This window comes from Gordionus sp. m RMFG-2023, chromosome 2 (assembly GCF_954871325.1).
Source record: "Gordionus sp. m RMFG-2023 chromosome 2, tfGorSpeb1-WG-v2, whole genome shotgun sequence".
NCBI lineage: Eukaryota > Metazoa > Nematomorpha > Gordioida > Chordodea > Parachordodidae > Gordionus > Gordionus sp. m RMFG-2023.
The window spans coordinates 22,151,579-22,163,600 of NC_088776.1; the positions used below are offsets into that span (position 1 = coordinate 22,151,579).

A 12,022-nucleotide genomic window follows, 5' to 3' on the forward strand; every position below is an offset into this window, starting at 1 on the left:
TGTAATTCAAAAATGATCATAAGATAAATCTTAAAAAAATTTTCTACCCGGGGTATTCACAAATTTCACGGGTCAGGCCAGGCCTGAAGGTCTCTGAGAATTATATCAAAATATTTGATATTGATATAAAAAGATTCTTAATTAACTTTATAGAAAAAAATGCTTAGTTACAATATGGTTAATATCAGAAAAAATATTTCAATAATGCGAAATTTTTAATTGAAAGAATAAAAAAAATTGCATAGCTATTAAATTGCATTGCATTTATTTATCTTTATTTTTTGTACATTTACTATTAAATCGAATTTTTAAACAAATCATGTTTTTTTTCGAAATAAAATTATCTTTTATTTTGTTAATAGATGTTCATACCTGTACCATCTATGAGCAAAATCTTAAACTTTGCAGAATATTTCTGAATAAAATATTGAGTTAGCCATTTTTTAAGATCGGCTCTAGATTCTGGTAAAATCAAGCCGCCTTTAATTAAAAAACGAGCCTTATAAATGATTTAAGTTTTAAAATTTTTCTAAAGTCTGGTGTAGAACCTGAATTTGCTAAATCCATACGATATATATTACATTAGTAATATACCATGCCCTTTTCTTAAATTATATGATTCAATATTATCATCATTCATCATTAGTAAATAATATTTTTATTTGCCATTTTGATATATCGGATTGGATACGCCAATTTAAAATTATCGGCCAATACCTGTTATTTAAAAAATTGTAATATATTACATCCCCACTAATTTTATTTTAAAAAAAATTTAAAAAAACCGACAACAAATTTATATATTTTTTTTACTTCTCCTATTTCCAATTTACCGTCTTTATTAATATCAAATTCATTGAGAAATTGTTTGAGTAGTTTTTTGCTTTCCTGTTCATCCAGATTCTATTAGATTTAAAAAAATATATGAATTGATTAAATTTCCATTCATCTTAACTCGATTTTTTTTTGTTCAGACTTCAGAAAAATAATAGTAAAATTTATTTGAAAAATTGGTGACTATGATAGACAGTAACTTATCTAAGATTTTATTTTGTAGAGAGAAAATATTCTTTTAAAAAACCTCTTTATTGCAAAATTAGATATAAAGGACATTATATATTTTATCCTTAAATCCTTATACTTATTGCCGAGTTTAAAAAGGATTTTTTTGTGAACTAAATATTTTACATATTTTTAAAATAATATGTTTTATAAATATTTCGGAAGACAATACTCCCCTCTCCAAAAAAACACCTATCCAAGAATCAGGTGTAATAGGTCTGTTGTAAATGTTAGATTTAATTTGCATAAAGAATTCTTTTGGATTTTGTTGTACTTTATATTTAATTTGCATAAAGAATTCTTGTGGATTTATTGTTATAACGCGTGATAAAAATATTATGTTTGAATAGTTATGATTATTAGTTATAAGAAGATTGAAAAAGAGTATAAAAAGGCCAATTTTTACCATACAAAGGATCTTTTTTTAATTATTAACTTTTTTGTATTTTATGTTTATTTTATTTTCTTTTCTTTTTTTTATGATTTTTACTATTATAATTTTGTTAATTTGATAATGTTATAATTTTGAATAAAGAATTAAAGTGGATTTTATGATTTCGTGATTCCTAATTATTATTAATTTCCTTTTTATATATTGTTTTCTATTTTTATATTTAGGTTTTGATGCACAATGACAATCGCCTCATTGTGACAATGTTTGATTATATGATAATACTCAAAGAAGATTATCCCTTGACCTAAATGCAGAATCTTTAAAAATTTCGTCCCACTCCAGAAAAAAACCTTTTGATGTTAAAACATTTATCCTTTTTTTCATCCTACCCCCCCCCCCCCTTTTCCAAATGATAAACGAATTTTTAAAAATACTGTTTACTTTTTATTACATATGGCGGCCATTTCCAGGCAGAAAGTTTTTTCACAGCGGTTTCCTAAGAAATTTTTTCCCATTTCCGAAAAAAAGATGATAACTTGTTTAATCAACTTCTCTTTTTTATTAAGGATTAAATGGTGTTTGAGAATCCAGATACATTCACTAAGTTTTTATATCATACAAAAAAATTAACTTGAAACTTATTATTCTTTTTAGAAATATATAAAAAAATTGCTGGAAACATGTGAAGGAAACCGTTTTGAAAAAACACTTTGTCTGGAAATAGCCTTAGAGATTTAAAAAGAATATAATCTAAATATTTTTGGAATAAAATAAATTTTGAAAATAAATATTGATTTCTTCCCAACTGAGGCTTGAATGTCTTTGGCGAAGGTGTTATAGCCGATTCCCCGGAAGTACTGGGGAAAACCCAATTAAATATCCAAAAAGGGAAAATTATATAATGCAATAGAAATTTGCATTGCCTCTTTGGCTACCTTTTAGCAGGGAAATAAAAAAAATGCGCGAATACATAGATTTTGTAAAAATAAAGCTCTTTTATTGATACGCGTAATAAAATGCACGAATATTTGCTAAGACACTCACATCTATTTATATTGTTTACAAAAATGTGTTAAAATAAAATGCTCAAATATGTGAATTATAATTGCTAACGAATACAAAGTTTTATAAATATTTTTTATCTATAAACTGAAAGTGAAAAAATTGACGGAAAAACAGTTGCTTATATAAAATTTCAAAAGTTTATCTTATCATTTATTTATAGATTATTTCTAACACCAATAAGCAAATTATTATAAAAAATCAAAATTTTGCATACTTTCAACATCCAAATACTAAAAATAACTTTTTTCATTAGGGGAGACCGGGGTAAAACGATAGGCATTTTGCATATTTACCATAAAAATTTTAAGACTCAAACACAACATATTATAAATCAATGTATAGCCCCATCCCTCATCTATAAGATAAAAAAAAGTGTAGCCCTCTACCTATAATATTTTAGGAGCTATGATTAGTTATGTCAAACTACTCATTTTGGCCGTTTTACCCTGGGTACAGGGTGAAGTGGATAAGCACTGGGGTAAAGTGGTTAAAATAATATTTGACATATATTTATCTTTTTATTTAACAGATATTACAAATTTAAGAAATATTTATGATTTTTATTTACAAACTAATCAATACAATAAGGACATGTAAAGTAGTTATCACAATTAGCATTGTACATTTTAACCATTCATCGCCCTCACGACTATTTTTATAGTTTTTTATTGCAAATAACACATAAACAATTCTTTTTTGATATCTTTTTTCTTCTGTGAATAAATAATTTCAAATTTCAATATTAATTTGGTAACTTTATTAGTAATGCTCAATTGAAATACATAATATATTTATTAATTAATACTCAATTCAAATATAAACAATATAATTTAATTATGTTTAGGCGTTAATCCCATAAATGACCTACTTGCTTCTATTATGTAATCACCTATCTAGATTATTCTTCATTTGTAAATATTTGTTTATGATCTGAACTTTGATTTTTGACAAAATGTATAAAACCAAGTGAGTTTTTTAAAAGATGAACATAGGTAAGAAATTAGATATAAAAATACATCTTCACACCAAATTTAAAATCTTTGTGCTCAAGGGTTAAAAAGTTATTCGCGTTAACATTGTTACCCCGTCAATCGCTTTACCCCGGTCTCCCCTATAAGAATGTTAATATTTTATTGAAAAGGAAACATTGTATTATAGTAAAATATTTTTAAAATTGAATTAACCTAATCGGGATTTAAACTCTGGTACTCTACTTTAGATATTTAATTATAAAAATTAAAATTTTATTGAAATATTTTTTCATTATAAATTAACCCTTCCTTATATCTTGTTAACATTCTAATGTTAACACCACCCTCATCTTAGAAGTTGGTTTCAGGAAAAACGTAAACCCTACACCTTAATTACCTGTCAGGCCTTAATACGAATCTAGTTATATTAAGCAAAACGATTATTTATTATTATTGCAACTCATCAATTTTTTCAATTTTTTGGTGGTTTTATTTCTGATTTTAATTATTTCGGGAATATGGTGGAGTTTTTTGCCCTGTGATATATTTTCCGGCTTTTTTCTTCTCCAGTGATACTATTTCCTAAGGCTTTTTTAACTGGGTGATATATTTCCCGACTCTTTTTGCTATTTATCAGCTCTAATATTTGGTACTAAATAATGGTTCATCATTTTTTTCTTATATCGCATGAGGGAAATACAAAAATAAAAATTATTTAAAAAGGTATTTAATAATAAAAACTAAAAAAAAAATTGGTAAAGCTAAAAGACAGCTCTACATTACAAACCCTTTTGAATGGCAACTATGTCAAAAATTTGGAAATCAAAATTCTCCCTAAGATTTTATGACGCGGCCGATTCTGGTTTCCCCAGTTTAGAGGGATTGGAATCAAGGGTTAAATGTGTAGATATAATAGATATAATTGAAATATGCCGTTTATGCGAAATGAGTAAAGAGAACATATACATTTTAAAAATAAAATAAATATATTAAATAAATAAATAAGTAAATACCCTGTGTATCAAAGCGCGATTAATAAGATCGTTTAGTAAATTTTTTAATTCTTCTCCTTCAATGAAACCATTTCCTAAAATCATGTCTTAAAAAGAATTATATTAAATTTTACCATCTAGGTCATAGATGTTCCAACAGTCAGTGAATTCTGTTGATGTTAAACCACCACAAAGAACTTTTAACTTTTTTAGTATATTAGGGGGAATTTTTGATACTCCGAATATATTTTTTTTCATAATCTTGTTGTATTTTTTAAAAAAGGAATATTGATGCAAAAATAAAATTAAATAAATTGCTTATCGATCGTCTTATTATTAAGCATTATTTGAATTAACATAAAATGTGATATACCTTTTCTGATAATTTAAAGTGTTTTTTTTAAAAGGTACATTTTTATCAGATTACTAGAAAATCGATATACTTTCCTATAATAACATGGTTGTTATCTTTGGATGTATATAACTACCTTAACTGAATATGTATGAGAGAAGCTGTAATAATTTTTAATTTATAGATGGGTGGGGTGGGGTCGGTGAAATGGTTTGATATTTACATTGTATTAAGCTCTTTTTAAAATTAAAATGTAGATATTTATATATTTTTTATACTTAAATTTATTATTATAATATTTTTTCTTCAGATTTTTTAGAGAATATAACCAGGTCAAATACTCCTCCAGTCAAATGACTAATCTGACCGGTCAATTGGCCAATTGCCAACCCTGACTTATATATATGAAATATATTGCATAAATCGAAATAAAAATTTTGTGGACCTTTTGTCTATGATATTTCTGTCTGAGATTCTATCGGTCTCATCCAAATTGGTATCCAAACTATTTTCTTGGTCTTTTTTTCAAATGTTTTAGTCATTTTTTAAATAAAAATTGAATCCATATCTGAGTAGTTATATTAATTTATTTTAAAATCCAAGAAAAATAATAATTTCTACATTTATATTCTAAATTATATCACCAATCTGCAACATGCTCACCCTTAACGGGCCAAGGGCATGCTCAGAACCATTCTAATTATTATAATTTCTAATTATTGTGCCTAAAACGTGGATTGATTAAAATTATTTTACAAAAAAATATTACACATATAAAAAAAAAATTTTTTTAAATTTATTTTGAGCCCTTTTCTAATTCTTCTGCCCCAATAATCAATCTTCAGAGTCCTTGTTCTCGGTTCACTCCTATCATCTGTCTCTATCATCATACTTCCATGAGGCAATCGTCTTCGGGTCCTTACATTCTTATTCGATGTTAGATACGCCTCTTATTCATAAGCTCAGTGTCTATCTTTCAATAAGCACTCGTGTGTTAAAATATATCGACTCGTATGAATTATCTTTATTTTCTCACAGTGTATGTTTCCTATACTATTGGTATCATGATTTATTTTACAATTGATTTATAATTGGTAGATTTACATAAATATAAATTTATCCACTTTAGATTTGATTTATAATGTGTATATGTACGTATGCATTAAATTTATAACATGGTATTTTTTTTTTTATATATAACTTGTCATTTTGTTGTTTCTTTCTTTACAATAATTTTTTTTAAATAACTAGCTAGCAAATAAATTCATAAAAATAGTTAGCATGTAAATTTTTTTATAAAAATGGCTATAAACAGCACATATTTTTTTTTCTAAAACAATAAACGACGGATCATTTTTTTACAGAAATTTTTTTAAAATTTTTTATAATATACGGACAAGGAAATAAAGATAAATACAAATTTTATGATCGTTTTACATACTTGTTATAATCACCTTTATTAAACCATTAAATTAATTAAGAAATCAACTTTAGTATATATATATATATATAATTTTTATTTAAATGAATAAAATGTTTACAACACAGTTGTTGTTATCTACTTTATTAACATTTACGTTAATTAAGAAATAAACTTTCGTATGTACAATTTTTATCTAAATGTTCATTTAAGTTTCTTAAGCAATGTTCCTTTACGATCATTTAAGTGTTAATTAAGCTTCCACAACGATCATTTAAGTTAATTAAAAAATATACTAAAAATGGGCGGATTTTTATGAGGCTTCATTATAAATTAATATTAGATTCTTTTATTGGATTGTAATAGAAATCGATTTACAAAAATAAGATAAGATTATTAGGATAAGAATCAAGTTTTTTGCATCAGAATCATATTTAAGTATGATTTGAATAATTTTAAAATGTTGATGCAATATATTAATTTTAAAATGTGTATATTGATTTAGCACTATTTATTATATATATTTAAATAATTTAAGCAGAAGATTGCATTTTATGTAAAAATATTGAAACCTAAATTCAGAATAGAATTAGTTTTTTATTATGAAATTAATTTAATATTTAAATAATTGAATACATTATGAGATTAACTTAATATTTATATAATTTAAAACATTATGTTTATATTTAGGTTAGAATTTTAGCATTTCAAATGGCTAAGAAGCATGATTTATAAAATACCGAAATCTTGAGAAAAAACTGAATCGGGTTGAAACTGGTATAATTAAATTTATATTTAGTTTATCTCATCTGGTAACTTAAAATTACATTTTGTTTTATTTTCATTATTGCATAACTTAAATGATTGATTATTAAAATATAATTATAAAACTATTGATAAAATTATAAAAAAAATTAATGCACAATACAAACAGTGGAATATTATGTGTCGTAGATTTACAGTATATCTAATTTTATCTATTATCGTATGATAATCAAATAATTTTTACCAATAGTGAATTATATATAGAAGACTATAATATTGATAAGGACATCAGAAAATATCTTTAAAAAAATTTAAATGAAAAAAATAATTCTATATTTCAGTGGCGTCAATATCTAATAAGTGAATAATATATAAATTAATATTTAATATCATTTTTTATTTCAAATAAATAGATGGCGTTAAAGAATTGAATGCAAATTATTACTTAAATTTATTATCAAAAACATTGATTAGTAAAGTATATTAAAATATTAACTGTAACATATATATATAACTGTCAAATATGTCTGTAAAAATGGAATTTTACCTAATATTTTGTAGCCAATTCTATATAATAGAGGAATATCAACTTATGTCTACTTACTTTTTATAAAGATACTTGGAATAAATTACTCCAAGCTTAGGCGTAGCCAGTTTTCCTAAGGGGGAGGGGAATTAAAAAATTACTAAGGGCTTCACCCCCAGACCCCATTTGGGGCGGGCCTTTGGCCCGCTTTTGCCCGGCCTTCGGCCGGGTTACCTTAGTCTATATTTAGTCATAAAATATTTTTACAAGATAGGTTATTTTTAATATGAAATATATTTTTATTAGTTTATATAATATATAATAAATTACTTGTATATATATTAAAATAAAAGCATGGTAATAATTTATTCTAAACAAGCATAAAAAATTTATTTATAAAAAGTAAGTAGACATATATTTGATATTCCTCTATTATATAGATATAGTTACAAAATATTAGGTAAAAGGCCACTTTTACAGACATATTTGATAATTATAGAATATATTACAGTTAATATTTTAACAAATTTTACTTAATGCTCTTGATAATAAATATAGCAACAATTTGCATTCAATTATTTAACGCCATCTATTTATTTCAAATAAAAAATGATATTAAAAATTAATCTTTATATTATTCATCCCACAATGTCTTTAAAAGATATTTTCTGATTATCATTCGCTATATTGGTAAAAATTACTTAATTGTCATATGATAATTGATAAAATTAGATATAATGTAAATCTACGACATATAATATTCCACTGATTGTATTGTGCTTTAATTTTTTTATTTAATTTTTAATAGTTTTATAATTATATTTACTTTTATTAAGATAAATATATTAAAATTACTCACTTTATAAAAAATTATATTTGATATATTATATTATTTAGTAATTTTATGGATCTATTATTAATAATTATTATACATTTCACTTTTGTCTTAAGACTTATCTTTCATTTCTTAAAAAACATTTTTGGTTTGGTTCACTTTTTATATATATAAATGCTTTTTTCCAAAAATGTATATGAATAGTTTTATAAAAAAATAATCAACTTTTACATTCTTTTTTTCAAATTATTGTTTAAGATATATGCATACATTTTTAAGGGCCAGGGAGTGGGGGAGGACTAAGAGGGATATTTTTTATTAGCTTAAAATGATATTCACAAAAAGTGATATATTTCTTAAGGGGGGGATTTCCCCTTGCACCTCCCCCGTCTACGCCTATGAGTCCAAGCCATTGTATTAAAGTATATATATATGTAATTTATTATATTTTATATAAGCTAATAAAAATATATTTCCTATTTGTTCCATGCTTATTTTTTGATATAATCTCTTAACCAATTTCTTATAGTTTAAATAAAGATAATATATATTTTTTTATTAAAATTAACCTCCTAACTTGTAAAAATATTTTATAACTATATATAGACTAAAAAAACCAGGTAGAAGGCCCGCCCAAAATAGAATCTGGAGGCGAAGCCCTAAAAATTTCTATAATTACCCCCCCCCCTCTCCCACCCACTTAGGAAAATTCTGGCTACACTTAGGAATTACATAGTATATAATACATAAAAATCAACATCTATTAAATATAGTTCGTTTTGATTATAAAAAAATTTATGTAAAATGTCTATAATTTATGTAATAATTAACTATTTATTGTAATATTCATTTTTATTTTATTTTTGCATTTTAATAATAAAATCATTTCTATACTATCATCCCCAAGCCTAGAACGACGATCAGAAAATATAAATTTCGCTTTACTAAATAATATCTTAACATCAGCACTTGAGAGCAAGGCAGTATTTTATTATATATATATTTTCTTTAATATAGGAAAAATACTCATTTGTATAGATTTAAAAAACGCATATAGGGGATTTCTATTTTACTTGTATCCTTTATTTCGAAAAAATTATCAGTGGATGTCGTTTTTATGGTTCTATCTAGGCATCTTTGTTTGCTATCTCAATCATTAGTGTCTGGCGACAAAAAATTGTTGTACCAGGGTATAGAGTTTTAATCATCATGGTAAATGATGAATTCAATTAATGACATTGCCTGAACTGTATCAATTATAAAATCGACAATAACTGTATCAACCAGTTTCTGCTAAATATTGGCATGTGCAATATTATTAATCCATTTAGTTTGAATTGAATTAGTTTTTTTGGATGTAGTCTCTCCTATGCCAAATTTATTAAGATGTTTTTTTTATCTCTTTAAAACTATTGACATGAACTTTCTTACAAAATAATATTGTTATAATTTGAAAATGACAATTATCTTTAGCTGTTTTTTGAGGTTATAGCTACTAGATTTATCTAAGCCACCTTTTATTTTTACATATTATAGAAATGGAAAATTTGTATTATTATTATTATCAAAGAAATTTTCTTTCAGGGTACCTTCCATTTCATTAATATCATAATTGTCTGACTCACTTACATCGATTGAATATCCATTTGCGATATTTTAAATAATTTAAACCAGATGAATTAGGATTATAATACAAATTGAAAATATAAATTAGATATAAATTTCAATATCAAAATTAAATAAAAAATTATAATTAGTTATAATATTATATTTAAATTATCATGTTTATAGCTACATTCATTATATTTTAAAAAATAGCTAAGTAGCGCGCTACCTAGCTACTTTAAAAAAAGAGCGCGCTAAAAAAATATATAATTGGGAAAAAGTAGCACACCATTAGCTGTAACTACCAAAAAAGATAACGCGTTGTAGCCTGCTATTTTAACAACTCTGCAGAATATTGTTCATGATATCCAGTCACCTGTGCTCAAATCAATTATGAGTCAACTTAAATGTTGAATGTAAGATATCCCTTCACATGACCCGGCAGTAGCGATATCCTAGTTCAAATAGAGTTTTTGAACGCCTTTAACTCTTTAGGGGTAGTCAGCGTCTACATGAGCGGGAAGGGTAGGAACAGTTCGCATCCTATTTTTTGAGGGGGTATGCTTTAATGGGGGTAAGATAAATTTTTGGGAGGGTTATCTATTAAATTTCAAGATGAAATGGGACATAATTTATTGTAATGAAAATTAATACTTTTATCATAGAATTATTATAATATAATTTATTGACCAAATCTATATATTGCTAACAATCATACACATAGTTTTCCAAATAAAACTTTCTGCTATCCTTTTAAATGTAATTTAAAAGGTTTAGATATTTTAGCAAGCTCACAATGCCATAATAATTAATTTATTTTAAATAATGGAGGTTTTAATTGAATTTATTATCTAAAAAATATATTCTTTATATTCACAAAATATCGATAGTTGGTAGTAGAGATAGATTAATTTAAGTTATCCTTTATAAATTCTTTGAAAAGAGTATCAATAAATTAAAAAGGTAAAAAAAATAATACCGCCGCCAAAGGCTGGGAAATTTTTTTAGGGGGGTAGGCAAAGGTTTTTGAAGGGGGTTTGCATCCAGTGAAAATCCTGTCATGTGGACGCTGGGGGTAGTGCATTTCTAAATCCTATCCGTACCCTCTACCTAGAATATTTGCAATTAATCTTCGATTGCTATGCTGGTCCCTCGCACCTCCAATTTAGATAGGATTCCTTCTAGCGATGGAATGCAAGGTGACCCTCTAGGTTCCTTTTTGTTCTTCCATTAATAACATACGAGACATAAATAAATGCAAGCTTAATCTTCAGAATTGGTATATCCACAATGGTATACTAGTCGGCCCACCAGATGAAGTGTAGGATCATTGCTTAACCACGATCTTATGTTCAATCATACACCGTTAAACATTTGACATATCTTGGATCTCCAGTAGGTAAAGACGAGTCCTTTATCAAGTTCCTTGCCTATATTTCACTGGAGATATCCCTTATGCGCGATACACTATCGCCCCTCCCAACCCACCAAGATATCTTCTTATTGAAGAATTACCTTCTAATTCCGTAAATTTTATATACCCTCCGATCGTCGCGAATCTTCCAATATGATATCATTCTCGCTCTGCATGAGCTTGAGATTAAACGCACAGAAGATATACTCAATCTTAAATTTGAAGATGTATCTTGATTACAGGCTACCTTACTAACCAAATTCGGTGGCATTGGCATATGGTCGTCCTAGCTACTTTCCGTTAATACGTTCATATTCTCTCGCTTGTCTTGCGAGCCCATCATACATACACTCACAAAACATCCTGACCCCTTGCTCTGCAGGCAATTATCTTTTGAAATCTCTCTCATTAGTCGATCCTCCATCATCGGCACTAAGGAGGACTGGAATAAGCATCTAGTTGACAACTCCGTTGCATACCTTAAATCGAGGAGTTAACCCTATGACTATTCTCAACTCTTCTCTCTTTAGGAAGGTAGCGTCTACAATTCTCGAGGCTTTCCCATTGTGAAATCTTGACCATCTCCTAAGCAACGATGAGCTACGTCACACCATTGGTCTT

General features: G+C 26.2%; 1 protein-coding gene across 4 annotated transcripts in view; it reads right to left on the reverse strand.

Annotated features, from left to right (window-relative positions):
* LOC135925504 (secretagogin-like) overlaps positions 1-12,022 on the reverse strand; it is a 40,798-nt gene that overhangs the window by 16,108 nt on the left and 12,668 nt on the right. For all 4 annotated transcript variants that reach the window (XM_065460869.1, XM_065460868.1, XM_065460867.1 and 1 more), the window contains 3 exons: positions 4,619-4,745; positions 4,506-4,579; positions 814-903 (listed from right to left, as the gene is read on the reverse strand). In XM_065460869.1, the coding sequence (XP_065316941.1) occupies positions 814-903; positions 4,506-4,579; positions 4,619-4,745 (291 nt within the window). The remainder of the gene's footprint in view (positions 1-813; positions 904-4,505; positions 4,580-4,618; positions 4,746-12,022) is intronic.